General features: G+C 39.5%; 1 protein-coding gene across 5 annotated transcripts in view; it reads left to right on the forward strand.

The window, feature by feature from the left end:
* Positions 1–17,277, forward strand: part of ankfn1 (ankyrin repeat and fibronectin type III domain containing 1) — a 129,783-nt gene that overhangs the window by 745 nt on the left and 111,761 nt on the right. For 3 of the 5 annotated variants that reach the window (XM_062030705.1, XM_062030706.1, XM_062030703.1), the window contains exons 2-5: positions 4,592–4,719; positions 5,217–5,381; positions 7,501–7,703; positions 13,778–14,031. In XM_062030705.1, the coding sequence (XP_061886689.1) occupies positions 4,604–4,719; positions 5,217–5,381; positions 7,501–7,703; positions 13,778–14,031 (738 nt within the window). In that variant the 5' untranslated portion in view covers positions 4,592–4,603. Of the gene's footprint in view, positions 1–29; positions 188–4,591; positions 4,720–5,216; positions 5,382–7,500; positions 7,704–13,777; positions 14,032–17,277 lie in introns of those variants that run through there. The other 2 variants (XM_062030704.1, XM_062030707.1) reach the window with 2 other exon arrangements.

A 17,277-nucleotide genomic window follows, 5' to 3' on the forward strand; every position in this document is an offset into this window, starting at 1 on the left:
GTGTATGCTAATCAGCGACATTAGCACCTGTTAGCTCCTCCTATTAGCCATAAAGTGTCTCCGGAGCGGTCGACAACGCGGCTTTAACGACGCGTTTCCATGGCAACAGCTCGCACCAACATGGGGACAGCGGCAATAACACACTTTTTTGCTTGGAAGATGTTTGTTTAAGCTCCGCTCCGAGCAGGTAAGGCTAACGAGACCATAGACATGGTAACAGTAGACGCAGCATTGACTGCTGTGGCGCGAGAAATTGGGCCGCCATCTTGAAGTGGTGATGAGGAGCCGGCATTTGATTGATTGATTGAAACTTTTATTAGTAGATTGATTGATTGATTGATTGAGACTTTTATTAGTAGGTTGCACAGTGAAGTACATATTCCGTACAATTGACCACTAAATGGTAACACCCGAATAAGTTTTTCAACTTGTTTAAGTCGGGGTCCACTTAAATTGATTCATGATACAGATATATACTATCATATATACTATCATCATAATACAGTCATCACACAAGATAATCACATTGAATTATTTACACTATTCACAATCAGGGGTGTGGAGGGGGTGGGGGGTAGGATATGGACAGCAAGTAGTGGACATATAGAGAGAGAGAGAGAAAGAGAGCGAGAGAGAGAGAGATCAGAAGGCATAAGAAAAAGTATCTGCATTTGATTGTTTACATTTGATTATTAGCAATCCGGGGAGGGTGTTAGTTTAGGGTTGTAGCTGCCTGGAGGTGAACTTTTATTGCGGTTTTGAAGGAGGATAGAGATGCCCTTTCTTTTATACCTGTTGGGAGCGCATTCCACATTGATGTGGCATAGAAAGAGAATGAGTTAAGACCTTTTGTTAGTTCGGAATCTGGGTTTAACGTGGTTAGTGGAGCTCCCCCTGGTGTTGTGGTTATGGCGGTCATTTACGTTAAGGAAGTAGTTTGACATGTACTTCGGTATCAGGGAGGTGTAGTGGATTTTATAGACTAGGCTCAGTGTAGTACATATATTAGGCACAGTATAGTACATATTCCGTACAATTGACCGCTAAATGGTAACACCCGAATAAGTTTTTCAACTTGTTTAAGTCGGGGTCCACTTAAATTGATTCATGATACAGATATATACTATCATATATACTATCATCATAATACAGTCATCACACAAGATAATCACATTGAATTATTTACATTATTTACAATCAGGGGTGTGGAGGGGGTGGGGGGTAGGATATGGACAGCAAGTAGTGGACATATATAGAGAGAGAGAAAGAGAGAGAGAGAGAGAGAGAGAGAGATCAGAAGGCATAAGAAATAGTATCTGCATTTGATTGTTTACATTTGATTATTAGCAATCCGGGGAGGGTGTTAGTTTAGGGTTGTAGCTGCCTGGAGGTGAACTTTTAGTGCGGTTTTGAAGGAGGATAGAGATGCCCTTTCTTTTATACCTGTTGGGAGCGCATTCCACATTGATGTGGCATAGAAAGAGAATGAGTTAAGACCTTTGTTAGTTCGGAATCTGGGTTTAACGTGGTTAGTGGAGCTCCCCCTGGTGTTGTGGTTATGGCGGTCATTTACGTTAAGGAAGTAGTTTGACATGTACTTCAGTATCAGGGAGGTGTAGTGGATTTTATAGACTAGGCCCAGTGTAGTACATATATTAGGCACAGTATAGTACATATTCCGTACAATTGACCGCTAAATGGTAACACCCGAATAAGTTTTTCAACTTGTTTAAGTCGGGGTCCTCGTAAATCAATTCATGGTACAAATATATACTATCATCATAATACCGTCATCACACAAGTTAATCATCAGAGTATATACATTGAATTATTTACATTATTTACAATCCGGGGGGTGGGATGAGGAGGGTTTGGTTGATAATAGCATACTTCAGTCATCAACATGTGTATCATCAGAGAAATGGGCATTGAAACAGTGTAGGTCTGACTTGGTAGGATATGTAAAGTTTAACTTTAACTTTAATGTACAGCGAGCAGAGAACATAGTGAGTTCAGAAAGCATAAGAACAAGTATATACATTAGAAATACATTTGATTATTTACATTTGGTTATTTACAATCCGGGGAGGTGGGATGTGGAAGGGGGAGGGTGTTAGTCAAGGGTTGAAGTTGCCTGGAGGTGTTGTTTTAGTGCGATTTTGAAGGAGGATAGAGATGCACTTACTTTTACACCTGTTGGGAGTGCATTCCATATTGATGTGGCATAGAAGGAGAATGAGTTTAGACCTTTGTTAGATCGGAATCTGGGTTTAACGTGGTTAGTGGAAGAAGCCTAAACCAGTGTTTTTCAACCACTGTGCCGCGGCACACTAGTGTGCCGTGAGATATTGTCTGGTGTGCCGTGGGAAATTATGCAACTTCACCTAATTTATCCCAAAAATATTTTTTGCAAATCAATAATTATAATCTGCCGTTGCTTAGTGTCTGTGCTGTGTAAAACTCGGCAGGGTAACCACGCAATACTCCATGTCAGTAGGTGGCAGCATTGCTCCGTAAAAGTCGGAATGTGTCGGGTGAGACGAGGATGGTTTGTTGTGATCCCGATATGCAGACCACAGTGCGCAGGTAAAAAAGGTATGTAATGCTTAAATCCAAAAGGAAAGGAAAAGGTTATGCAAAACGAAAGTCAAACTGAACTGGCTACAAAGTAAACAGAGAGAATGCTGGACGACAGCAAAAACTTACGGCGTCCACAAAGTACATCCGTACGTGACATGACAATCAACAATGTCCCCACAAAGAAGGATAGCAACAACGTAAATAGCCTTGCTTGCTAACACAAAGCAGGTGCGCAGAATAGTGCTCAAAGGAAGACATGAAGCTTTGAGTGATTGATTGAAACTTTTATTAGTAGATTGCACAGTACAGTACGTATTCTGTACAATTGACCACTAAATGGTAACACCCCAATAAGTTTTTCAACTTGTTTAAGTTCAATTCATGGTAAATAGCTGCTACAGGAAAACACAGACAAAACAGGAAGGGCCACCAAAATAACAGCGCAAGACAAGAACTAAATCACTACACACAGGAAGACACCAACACACTCCAAATAAGGCACGACGACCTGGTGGAGTTACATTTTTTTTACGTTTTCTGCTGGTGGTGTGCCTCCGGATTTTTTTTATGACAAAAATGAGCCTTGCCTCAAAAAAGGTTGAAAAACACCGGCCTAAACTGACAGTTGACAGGTAGAAAACAAAGATGGTGTTCAGCGTTGTACTGCTTAAATGAGCGGACTGTTGAAAATAGGAATCGGGGGATTACTTTTCACAAGTAAGATTTACTATTGGTTGTATTTTGTGAAAAGAGTGTGTGCATATTGTATCTAGTTCTCTGCAAACCTATGAAATGTTCTATTTTGTCTTCATTATTTTGTCAGAATGCACCAGAATTGCTTCATTTGTATGTGAAAATCACAAATAAATCTTCTGGGGGAGGATGACGCCCCTACAGGGGTTTGCTTGACAAACTTTCAGCCCCACCTAAAACAAAATTCACCAGCCGCCACTGATTATGATGCATTCTCATTTTAGGCAAAGTATAAGACGATACTTTCTTAACAGTATAATTGTAACCAGGAATAAGTCTTCAAGTAACAATATTCAAATACTAACATTGTTGGGTAAGACAGAATTTGGTTTTATTCTGAATCCAGTGAAACAGATTGGCGGTTTTAGCTGATATAAAGACTTTCAGGTGTTTATATATGCTTATGTTGAAGTATTTGGCAGACACTTTTATCCAAAGTGACATACATCAAAAACACATATAAAACAATCACTGTAAACATGATCATTTAAGGGAAGAATGTAATGCAAAATGTCAATACAAAATGCCTCTCAGGATTTGGGGGTGAGCAGTTCTTTGAGGTAGATAACAATAACACACCTTTTCAGTCCTCTGCTTGGGTTTAATGAAAACTATTGAACACAAAGCCTTATGGCCGTTAGCAAAGAAAAATCCATAAGTTAGCCGCAGGGTTTAAAGCTTAGGAAAAAATAGGCGGCTTATAGTCGGTAATTTACATCAGTGGTCCCCAACCACCGGGCCACCGATTGGTACCGGGCCGCAGAAGAATTAAATTTTTATTTTTTTATTTTTTTAATATGAAATCAACATAAAAATCACAATATATACATTCTATATCAATATAGATCAATACAGCCTGCAGGGATACAGTCCGTTAGCACACATGATTGTATTTATTTATGTAAAAAAAAAATATATATATATATATATTTTTTTTTTTATGAAATCAACATAAAAATCACAATATATACATTCTATATCAATATAGATCAATACAGCCTGCAGGGATACAGTCCGTTAGCACACATGATTGTATTTATTTATGGAAAAAAAAAAGAAAAAAAAATTTTTTTTTTTTTAAATACCCCCCCCACCGGTCCGTGGGACAAATTTTCAAGTGTTGACCGGTCCGCAGCTACAAAAAGGTTGGGGACCACTGATTTACATTATGTCAAGTTCTGTCCGCTGAAATGAAAGCACGGGTAAGTTGTCCTTAAATCTGATCTTCGCTAAGCGGTGTCTCTCCTGGTCCTCACAGTTATGGCTCAAGATGTCTGGGGATTGTAATCGCTCCTGTGTGCTGGTGTCGCCACGAGACTCCAGGATTTCCTGTGTCTTCCAAACAGCAGACGAGAAGGATGACGTGCCGGCGGTGGGAGAGGAGAGGTGAGACTGTCAGGTTCAAACACTGATGACATCTATCAAACAAGACAAGAAGCAAGGAATTAAAGAGAGACAGAATTCGCGTAGACACTGTCCCACGCTCTTGACGAAAGATTGTACGCCTCCTCTTTTATTTGGACTTTCCCTGATTACATGGCAACAGCTGTTTCTAAGGGAGGGGGGTCATAAACAGCCATCGCCTTTGGTTACAAAACAGTTCAAAGAAAAGGTGCCTGGAGGGGTAGATCTCGGGTCAAGACAAAATCTTCCTGTGGATTACAATACATCAAAGAAACCAACACTTTCATGTCGCTCCCCATCCTACACAGTGGAGTTTTACAAGCCTTTTGCTTGGTAAGATCAAAGACAGCGTTTGTCTGCTCGCCGGGAACTCATTGAAACACAAAGTTTTGTGATAACTTAGATACAATTATTCTGACAGAGACCACACGGACTAGTCACAGGACTTCCTGTGGACTAACCTTTTGTCCCTTTTGCAGCGTCTTGGAGATGCTGAGCTGCTCCAAGTTCTCCGACCTGGAGACATGGCTGTGCATGCCGTCCTCCATGCTGCTTCCCAGACTCCTGGACTCCACCCGCACCTCCTCGTCCTCCTCGTCCAACTGCCGCCAGTCCACATGCAGCGACGCAGACACGCCGGACAGGTGAGTCGGACACCCTACCACCCCGACTTTCTGGTTAAGTCCTTGAAGGTCACACTCCGGCGGTTGATGAAGGTTTCTTTTCAAAGCAACACAAAGAGCTCCTGACTGATGCGTGTGATAGTAAGGCAACACCCGGTGGCCACTCAACACTCTCAGGGGCTTTTTCCCTTCCGCTCAGACTCGTACTCTCTCAGTCGTGGTCACTTAGCACGGCGGGAGCGTGTCCGTGTGCCATGTGGACTTGGACCCAGCTGCTGGACTTTGTTCTGAGGAGGAAGTGCGAGCGAAAGTGGTGGCGAAGTCGCAGCTACGTGGTCTCAGAGGCCAGGTATGACGGAGGCGTGCGTGGAAGCTTGCTTTGTTGCTGTCTTTGCTTCTGAAGGTGCTTTCATTTGCCATGTGAGAGTTCATATCTCCTGGAAGACTGAGAAGTGTTTGTTTCTTGTGGAGACCAAGCAGGAACAACCACGTATTGTCCTCTTCCTGCGTAGCTCAGACCTACTTCCTGGTCCTGTCTACAGCGCTAAGCCTTCTGGGTAATGTTGTACTGTGGAACCTCGGTGTACGAACTTCAAATGTTCTCGAACAGGGTTCGTATATCTAAAAGTTTGTATAGTGAAGCACATTTCTCCATAAGAAAGAAGGTAAATATGTATAATTGGTTCCAGCCTCGACAAAAGTCCATATTTTAGTGAACACAATGTAAAGTGATATACAGTACTGTACAGTGGAACCTCCATTTACAAACTTAATTGGTTCTTCTACATAGTACGCAAACCGAAAGGTACATATAGTGAAACAGAGACGTGTGTGTATATATATATGTGTGTGTATGTATGCGTGTATAGTGTATATGTATGTGTGTGTGTATATATTTATATATGTGTGTGTGCGTGTGTATATATACTGTATGTATAGTATATATGTGTGTAAATAAATTGTGTATATGTGTGTATATATGTATGTGTGTGTGTATGTATATATATACTGTATGTATAGTATATATGTGTGTAAATGAATTGTGTATATATGTGTGAATGTGTATACGTGTGTATATATGTGTGTGTGTGTGTGCTTGTATATATACTGTATGTATAGTATATATGTGTGTGTGTGTGTATATGTACTGTATGTATAGTAATAATGTGTGTGTGTGTGTATATATACTGTATGTATAGTATATATGTGTTTAAATAAATTGTGTATATATGTGTAAATGTGTATATGTGTGTGTGTATGTATATATATACTGTATGTGTATATGTGTGTAAATAAATTGTGTATATGTGTGTATATATGTATGTGTGTGTGTATGTATATATACTGTATGTATAGTATATATGTGTAAATAAATTGTGTATATATGTGTGAATGTGTATATGTGTGTATATATGTGTGTGTGTGCGTGTATATATACTGTATGTATAGTAATAATGTGTGTGTGTGTGTATATATACTGTATGTATAGTAATAATGTGTGTGTGTGTGTGTGTGTGTATATATACTGTATGTATAGTATATATGTGTGTAAATAAATTGTGTATATATGTGTAAATGTGTATATATATGTATGTGTGTGTGTGTGTTTATATATAATTTGCCAATGAGCTCTGAGTTTGTGCTTTTACTGCCATCTTGTTTACTCCTTTTATGTCAGTGCCATAAAATGAGTAAAACACATCATTGAAATCATGTACTTTTTGAGTTTAAGATTACAAGGAACACTTCAAATGTTGATAACCATATCATAAAACCACAAGTAGATTACATTTTAGTCAATAAAGTAAGCCTCAAAAATCCTCGCAGGACTTTATGCACAAAGCATGGCTGATTTATTCACTGGGAACAGAAAAAGGTTTTCCCTAAACTTTTTTGACTAAGTTGGAAGCATACAATTGTCAAATGTCTCGCTAATGAATTCTAGTTCAAGCTAACATGGATTTAAATAATATAAAGGTACAGTACTGCATCCACACTCCAAACCAGCAGGGGGCAGCATTTCCCCTCAAACGTTTATGTTCCTCTCAGTTTTTACCAGGTGAAGCAATTCAATTATTGTTTAGTTTTCATGCTTTGGCCCCGAAAATAACGTCACAAAATGATTGGCTCCTTCCCGCAGGTCCCCAGAGAGGGAGGCGGCCTTCCTCACCCCCGCCCTGGGCAAGGAGACGCCCTTCCTGGCCACGCCCCTCCTGCCCATACTCTCCTCCACTCCCGTGGCGCTCATGTCGCCGGGAGACTCCGCCTCCCGAGGCGGGGTCAGCATCAGGAAGCGGCGGCGCCTCGCTGCCAGTCCCGGAGGACTTCACTGGAAGTCTGCAGGTGAGAAGAACACGAGTGCGTTCAAAGATTGTGTCTTTACAAAGACCGTCACGTTGGCTTTTGACGCACGCCATGACAGACATTGTCATCAAGTGTGTACCTAATCAAGTGGCCTTGGCTGTTTGCATTTCATCATTCACTAAAAGTCGACGGGTAGAGAGCGGATGTGCAGTCCAGATAACAATGTTTAGTACACACAGACACACACACACACACACACACACACAGACACACACACACACACACACACACACACACACACGTTTATCACGTCAAGAGACTTCCTGTGTTGATCACGCTCCTCGTTAGCACCACCCATCAGAGGAACGCTAATGAGTTTCCTGTTGAACAGATTGCAGCTCATCCAGTATCACACATATATCATCTTCTTACTGCTCTACATTATTATTATTTGACTGTACACACACGCTGCACTCGAGGAGTCTTCTGCTCCCATAGCCAATCAGAATACAACTAGTATTATTGAATATGTGCCTGCATTCAACTTTTGTGATATCATGTGCGATACAAGCTGTCCTGCAGAGTATTTACTTGTGTGGGATATCATGTACGATACAATCAGTCCTGCAGTGTGTTTACTTGTGTGTGATACAAGCAGTCCTGCAGAGTATTTACATGTGTGTGATATCATGTGCGATACAAGCTGTCCTGCAGAGTATTTACATGTGTGTGATATCAGGTACAATACAATCAGTCCTGCAGTGTGTTTACTTGTGTGTGATATCATGTGCGATACAATCAGTCCTGCAGCGTATTTACTTGTGTTTGATATCATGTGTGATACAAGCAGTCCTGCAGAGTATTTACTTGTGTGGGATATCATGTGTGATACAAGCAGTCCTGCAGTGTGTTTACTTGTATGTGTGATATTATGTGTGATACAATCGGTCCTGCAGCGTATTTACTTGTGTGTGTGATATCATGTGCGATACAAGCAGCCCTGCAGTGTGTTTACTTGTGTGTGATATCATGTGCGATACAATCAGTCCTGCAGCGTATTTACTTGTGTGTGATATCATGTGTGATACAAGCAGTCCTGCAGAGTATTTACTTGTGTGGGATATCATGTGCGATACAAGCAGTCCTGCAGTGTGTTTACTTGTATGTGTGATATAATGTGTGATACAAGCAGTCCTGCAGAGTTTTTACTTGTGTGTGATATCATGTGCGATACAAGCAGTCATGCAGCGTATTTACTTGTGGGTGATACAAGCAGTCCTGCAGAGTGTTTACTTATGTGTGTGATATCATGTGCGATACAAGCAGTCCTGCAGTGTGTTTACTTGTGTGTGATATCATGTGCGATACAATCAGTCCTGCAGCGTATTTACTTGTGGGTGATATCATGTGCGATACAAGCAGTCCTGCAGTGTGTTTACTTGTGTGTGATATCATGTACGATACAATCAGTCCTGCAAAGTATTTACTTGTGTGGGATATCATGTGTGATACAAGCAGTCCTGCAGTGTGTTTACTTGTGTGTGATATCATGTGTGATACAGGCAGTCCTGCAGTGTGTTTACTTGTGTGTGATATCATGTGCGATACAAGCAGTACTGCAGTGTGTTTACTTGTGTGTGATATCATGTGTGATATGAGCAGTCCTGCAGTGTGTTTACTTGTGTGTGATATCATGTGCGATACAAGCAGTCCTGCAGTGTGTTTACTTGTGTGTGATATCATGTGCGATACAAGCAGTCCAGCAGTGTGTTTACTTGTGTGTGATATCATGTGCGATACAAGCAGTACTGCAGTGTGTTTACTTGTGTGTGATATCATGTGTGATATGAGCAGTACTGCAGTGTGTTTACTTGTGTGTGATATCATGTGCGATACAAGCAGTCCTGCAGTGTGTTTACTTGTGTGTGATATCATGTGCGATACAAGCAGTCCAGCAGTGTGTTTACTTGTGTAAAGCTGGAAAACCAGTTAACATCTAAATGTCCACCAATAACCACAACATGTTCTAGAAGAATGCAGCATGCTTCACATGTTCTAGAAGAATGCAGCATGCTTCACATGTTCTAGAAGAATGCAGCATGCTTCACATGTTGTAGAACAGGGGTCAGCAACCTTTTTGAAACCAAGGGCTACTTCTTGGGTAGTGATTAATGCGAAGGGCTACCAGTTTGATACACACTTCAATAAATTGCCAGAAATAGCCAATTTGCTCAATTTACCTTTAACTCTATGTTATTATTAATAATTAATTATATTTATCTTTGTGGAAACACTGATCATCTTAATGATTTCTCACAATAAATATATTTAGAAACAGATAAATATCAATATGCAACACTTTATTTTTATATTTTCTCTAAGTGCACATTTTTCAAATTGAACATTTTCAAATGATCACTTCTAAGACAGTCTTGTGAAATCACAGTATCCCATTTTAACTAGCTAGCCACTAACATTTTTTAACAAATCATGAATTACTTTGCACCATGTTTGTACAAATAATAACTCATGTAAAATACAAAAGTAAACTCTCAAATTTTTAAATCATGTCACACTTTGAACTGGACACCAAATCTGTTATCTGTTTCTTTGTCAGTTAGTGGGAAACCTGGCATTGCATGCTGTTAACTAGTGTGTTGTACTCTGGTGTGTAACTTGACACTGCAACTCTGAGTGAGTCTTGCAGATGTGCATCAGTGAGGCGTGTTCTGTGTTTGTTCTTGATGAAGTTCATGTCAGAAAAGGCTGATTCACAAAGATAAGATTTGTCCTCATTGTTTGCGGAACCTTCTTAATCTTTTGGACATATTTTCACAGCAATCTGGCCTTAAGATTAATTATGATAAATGTAAAATGTTAAGGATCGGAAATCTAAAGGGAACGTCCTTTCGAATGGAATGCAAAGTGCCTGTTTTGTGGACAGATGGACCAGTTAACATACTTGGTGTTGTTGTCCCAGAAAATCTGGAAGATCTAGGCTCAGTAAATTATGATAATCGACTAAGAAAGCTGGACAAAATTATGCAATTATGGAAAGGGAAATCCCTAACCTTGTATGGTAAAATGTCTATTGCCAACTCGTTAATTATTCCTCAATTTATTTATTTGTTTTTGTCATTACCAGCTCCATCACAATACTTTTTTAAGATTTATGAGCGGAGGGTCTTCGATTTTGTCTGGAACGGCAAACAAGAAAAGATTAAATGAAAGGTTTTGTACAAAGAGTATGAATATGGGGGCCTGAAACTTCTCAACCTTGAAGCTATGTGTCTGTCTTTAAAAGCATCAATTGTTCCAAAGATGTATTTAAACATTGAGTGGTACACAAATGTCCTGTTGGACAAAAAACATGTACTGTATCAAAAGAAATTGTATCCTTTTTTACAAGTGATCCCCTCCCAGAGAGTCTGCTGGGAAACATGGCGGGGTTCATAAAGGAAACAATCCACTCATAGTGGTGTTTTCAATTTGATGTGCCAGAAAAAAGAGACGATATTTTGCAGCAGTTAATATGGATGAACTCTAATATTGTAATAGATGGAAAGCCTTTCCTTTGGAAAAATATGTTTGAAAGAGGAATCATTTTTGTCAATGATATTATCAATGAGAATGGTAAAATTATGAAGTATGATGAATTTAGAACTATGTATGGTGATGCTTGCTAAAGCTTTTCATTTTATCAACTAACTGGAGTAATTGGGAAAAGATGGAAACAAATAATTAATTATGGAACTACTAAATTATTAGTTTGTAAACCTTTAATAAGAAATTCTAGTTGGCAAAAAGGAACTAAAATAAATAGAAAAATATATAATTTTTATTTAATAAAGAAATCTTTGAAGGCTGCCTCATACAACACAAATGTAAAATGGGAGGACTTTTTTGACTGCCCGTTGCCATGGGATGCCATATTCAAACTAATCTATAAAACCACTATCCATGTGCAAAATCGTTATTTTCAAATTAAAATTATTTATAACTTCTTACCCACAGGGAAAATGTTAAAATTATGGAATATGACAGAGTCAGATGATTGCCGATTTTGTTGTCAGGAGCCTGAATCCACCCTGCATTTGTTTTGGTATTGTCATATTGTGTCTTTGTTTTGGGTGGAAGTTGAAAAAATGTGTTTAAGGATTGGTTTGTTTATGAAGCTTAATGTGGTTTCTGTTATTTTAGGAGAGTTCATTGACAATCATGATTTAGTCCATTTAATTATAGTACTCGGTAAAATGTTTATTTTTAAGGCCAAAAACAGATATTCACTTAGTATTACTTTCTTTAAAACATTTATTCAGTATTTTCTAACTTTAGAAAGTTACATGGTTGAAAACGATAATGATGCCAAAAAACATTAAAAAAAAGATGAGAAGTCCTCAAAGGCTTATTTTGAAAGTATAATTATGTTTATAGATTATATGATATCTGTTGTTGTGTTCCCTAATTTGAGTGACCTGGACATAATCTGGACTGTACATAAATGCTTATTTTGAAAATGTAATTTTGTTTATAAATTATATGCAATCTGTTGTGTTCCCTAATTTTTTTCTGTGTACATGAATGAAGGTGTGTGCTGCTGAGTCCGACTTGGACATTATCTGGACTGGGCCTGGTTTAAAAAACCCTTTAAACAAATCTAATTTCATTGACAACCTGGTCTGTTGAAGATAAGGCCCTTTTTTAAAAAATAAAATAAAATAAGATAAATAAATAAAAAACATTTTCTTGGATAAAAAAGAAAGTAAAACAATATAAAAAATAATTACATAAAAAATAGTAATTAATGAAAATGTTAGTGGACCAGCAGCCTATACAATCATGTGTGCTTCAGGGACTGTGTCCCTTGCAGATGTGTTGTCTATGTTGTGGGAACCAGAATATTGGTAGCAGAAAGAAATAACCCCTTTTGTGTGAGTGGGTGTGGATGAGTGTGCATGGGGGAGGTTGTTTGGGTTGATTCACTGATTGAAAGTGTATCTTGTGTTTTTTCTATGTAGATTTAATTTAAAAAAAAAAAGAAAAAAAAAATTGTTTTTTGTTTTTTTTAATTTTTTTTTTTTTTAATTTTTTTTTTAGAACAGGCCCGCGGGCGACTCATCTGTTCCTTACGGGCGACCTGGTGCCCGCGGGCACCGCGTTGGTGACCCCTGTTGTAGAAGAATACAGCATGCTTCACATGTTCTAGAAGCATGCAGCATGCTTCACATGTTCTAGAAGAATACAGCATGCTTCACATGTTCTAGAAGGATGCAGCATGCTTCACATGTTCTAGAAGAATGCAGCATGCTTCACATGTTCTAGAAGGATGCAGCATGCTTCACATGTTCTAGAAGAATGCAGCATGCTTCACTTGTTCTAGAAGAATACAGCATGCTTCACATGTTCTAGAAGAATGCAGCATGCTTCACATGTTCTAGAAGAATGCAGCATGCTTCACATGTTCTAGAAGAATGCAGCATGCTTCACATGTTCTAGAAGAATGCAGCATGCTTCACATGTTCTAGAAGAATGCAGCATGCTTCACATGTTCTAGAAGAATGCAGCATGCTTGCATTTTTTTGTAGATCAGGATTTTTGCAGCAAATTGAGGCAACTTCTTGAGCACAGTTAGTTTTGTATCAAATGTCCAGCAGAGGGAGCCAGAGCTCCTTCTTAAGGACAGTGTGTGTGTCACTGAGGGTGGGAAGGGAAGACAAAAAAGGCCCAAATGAAGATGATTGTTGGACAGAGAATGTCTGATGTTTACAGAAGAGTGTTGCCCATGTGGCATGGCCAAGCACAGCAGCCTCCTGCTGTCACCTCATGCACCTTTAATGCAGCATCTTTCATCAGCTGATATCTGATCTCACTAAGTGGAAACTTGAAGCCTGGTGAAGGAGCACACAAGATGATCCCATCATGTTTTTTCATGAGGAAATAATCATGCTTTTTTTGAAGAAATGATGGTCTAATAGTGAAGTTTTTATGCATGGACTCAACATCATTGCTGTAAAGTAGAAGTAGTCTGTTACAGAGTCAAACTGTGGCCGTGATGTAACCTTTGTTACCTGTCCAGGTGATGTTTGAGGTGACATTAAAGATTCTTGTTTCAGTTTCAGTGCAGAGGGACTTGTGGTCAGCCGACCCCAGCGCAGGCGTGGAAGAAGGGGGCGCAGGTGAGCCGGCCAAGAGCCGCCTCCTGGCTCGGGGAGGCGGGGCTTCGCAGGCCTGGGTCGGCCACCGGGCGGCGGTGAGGAAAACGGTTTCGGTGGACGATCAGCTGCTGCAGCCGGCGGGCAGAGAGCAGCGCCACCTGAAGCTGCTGAGCAGACTGGAGAGAGGAAGGAAGAAGCTGCGTAACGTCCATGTGAGTCCACATCAAACTGCATGAAAATGTCACAATATGGTTTTTACCCTATTTTCAGGCCACACCCACCACATTTTAGAAGAAAATATATTTTCCCCATGTATTAGCCGCACCAGACTATAAGTCGCAGATGTTGTGAAATGAGTTATTTACACAGAAATATTGAATAAATGTTTCTAAACGGTGTCTGTAACACGGCAGTAACACAAAATATAGCGCTGACACCCGACATGCTCACGTACAAGAATCTGCAAATGTGACCTCAAACATTACCTGTGCAGGTAACAAAGGTCAAAATATATCATAATATATTAATTATCATGTATATATAAATAATCATTATTGTTAGGGCTGTCAAGTGATACATTTTTTAAATGACACTCTAAACTTGTGATTAATCATGATATTACTTCATGTGACGAAGCATTTTGTTAATGTGTTGTCATTAGGGATGTCCGATAATATCGGCCTGCCGATAATATCGGCCTGCCGATATTATCGGCCGATAAATGCGTTAAAATGTAATATCGGAAATTATCGGTATCGTTTTTTTTATTATCGGTATCGTTTTTTTTCGTTGTTTTTTAAATTAAATCAACATAAAAAACACAAGATACACTTACAATTAATGCACCAACCCAAAAAACCTCCCTCCTCATTCACACAAAAGGGTTGTTTCTTTCTGTTATTAATATTCTGGTTCCTACATTATATATCAATATATATCAATACAGTCTGCAAGGGATACAGTCCGTAAGCACACATGATTGTGCGTGCTGCTGCTCCACTAATAGTACTAAACTTTAACAGTTAATGTTACTCATTTTCATTAATTACTAGTTTCTATGTAACTGTTTTTATATTGTTGTACTTTCTTTTTTATTCAAGAAAATGTTTTCAATTTATTTATCTTATTTTACAATTTTTTTTAAAAAGTACCTTATCTTCACCATACCTGGTTGTCCAAATTAGGCATAATAATGTGTTAATTCCACGACTGTATATATCGGTTGATATCGGTATCGGTTGATATCGGTATCGGTAATTAAAGAGTTGGACAATATCGGAATATCGGCAAAAAGCCATTATCGGACATCCCTAGTGTATATGCATGTATATGAATAGCTGTGTGTATATATACAGTATATATACCTATATGTACATATTATAATCATGTAATGGCTATATAATTATTATAATTGTTATTAAGAGTATGTGAAAGTTAAACTCTTACCTTGTTTACCAAAGTTTTTTAATGAATCAGAAATATTAAGCAGCTAAAATGCACCAAACATGGATAAGTGTGGAGAGAATGTTTTGCATGTTTCCCATCGTCCATTGTAAAAGATTTAAATGGGTGTCATTTTGATTTGATTTTATGTTGATTGGACGTTTTTTGTATAAAATAATATCCACAAAGTTCAATGAGCAGGTTGTGTTATGTGCGACCATGTCTGTTGACTTTTTGTGCTGGTTTGTATTTGTATTTACATTTTGTCACCATGACTAGGGAAGGTTGTTTGGATTGGGTCATATAAGTGAATGCTGTGGTGTTCATCATGCACGTATAATCAATGGTTGAGGTACTTTTGTTGGCCACTAGACGGCAGCTATCAGACCCCCCGGCTATTTGAATATGATATGAATTCACCGCTCAGTGCCATGGTTTATTAAACTCGTGCTGTCGCGGGTCAAAGTAAAAACTCCAGCGTGGTTAGAACACCCGTGGTATATGTCCATGACTGAGGGGATACTTTGTGCTGGTCTATGGACATCTCTATGAAGGTTATTCACTTTATGAGTAGTAATTGAATGCTTCCAATTATAGCTTAGCTTGGCCTGCACTGGACTGTTGATGATGTCGCCACTTTTGTAGCAATCCCAGAGAGTGCGCGTGTTTGTAAAAGTGTACCTGTAGAGAAGCCCGTTGACCCTCCGCTCCGTCACCGCGTGCTGATGACAGAGTGGCGAGGCTGAAGCCGCCGTGAGTCACAGGCTGACACGGCGGCCTTGTCAGCGCCTGGCAGCGTACACGTCTGCCAATTAGACGCTCTCAGCACAGTCCCAGCATGAGTCAGACTGTCTCACAGTGAATACTCCTTTTGGAAGCGGTTGCTAAGTGACCGAATGAGGCCGACCTGGTTGTCATCAGGGTGAGAGCACATGTCCCGTAATGAGACATCTTACCATCCCGCTACTTGCCGCACTTTGTGGTAATGACACACATTATCAAGTACTCTTCCACTTTTTAATAGTTTGCTCCGTGTCACCTTGTTTTGGCTGGCTGGATGTGTCGCACACCTGATGCTCTCGCGGATGTCCAATCAATGAAGGACATTCAAACAGTCTATTTGGGTCTCCCACGAGAGGAAGATGATGATGATGATGATGAGGAGGAGGAGGAGTGTGCTGGGCTCTCTTTTTTTTAAACACCAGTGGCTCTCGGGACGACATGACTGAGTGTATTTGTGGCTGAGTGTGTTTTACATCATGTGTGTGTGTGTGTGTGTGTGTGTGTGTGTGTGTGTGTGTGTGTGTGTGTGTGTGTGTGTGTGTGTGTGTGTGTGTGTGTGTGTGTGTGTGTGTGTGTGTGTGTGTGTGTGTTCTTGTATTTCTACCCTTCTTGAGACATCAACAAGGAAAAGTACCTTCCATATGAGGACCGGTGAGCAAGTTAGGACATAAATCATGGTCGCAATACGGAAAACCATTTGATCTAATAGAGAGCCTAATACTAGAGTCCATGAACATAGTTCCAAAGTCAGGATTTTTTGTTGATTTAAAGGCCTACTGAAAGCCACTACTAGCGACCACGCAGTCTGATAGTTTATATATCAATGATGACATCTTAACATTGCAACACATGCCAATACGGCCGGGTTAACTTATAAAGTGACATTTTAAAATTCCCGCCACACTTCCGGTTGAAAAACTCCTTTGGATATGATTTATGCGCGTGACGTCAGAAAATCTACGGAAGTGGTTGGACCCCATCGGACCCGATATATCCATCTATCCATCCATTTTCTACCGCTTGTCCCTTTTCAGCTCAAAAGTAAACATTATGATGAATATATCTGTATCATGAATCAATTTAAGTGGACCCCGACTTAAACAAGTTGAAAAACGTATTCGGGTGTTACCATTTAGTGGTCAATTGTACGGAATATGTACTTCACTGTGCAACCTACTAATAAAAGTCTCAATCAATTAATCAATCAATTAGCCCAAAAGTAAACACTATAT

Source organism: Entelurus aequoreus, linkage group LG21 (genome assembly GCF_033978785.1).
Source record: "Entelurus aequoreus isolate RoL-2023_Sb linkage group LG21, RoL_Eaeq_v1.1, whole genome shotgun sequence".
Lineage (NCBI taxonomy): Eukaryota > Metazoa > Chordata > Actinopteri > Syngnathiformes > Syngnathidae > Entelurus > Entelurus aequoreus.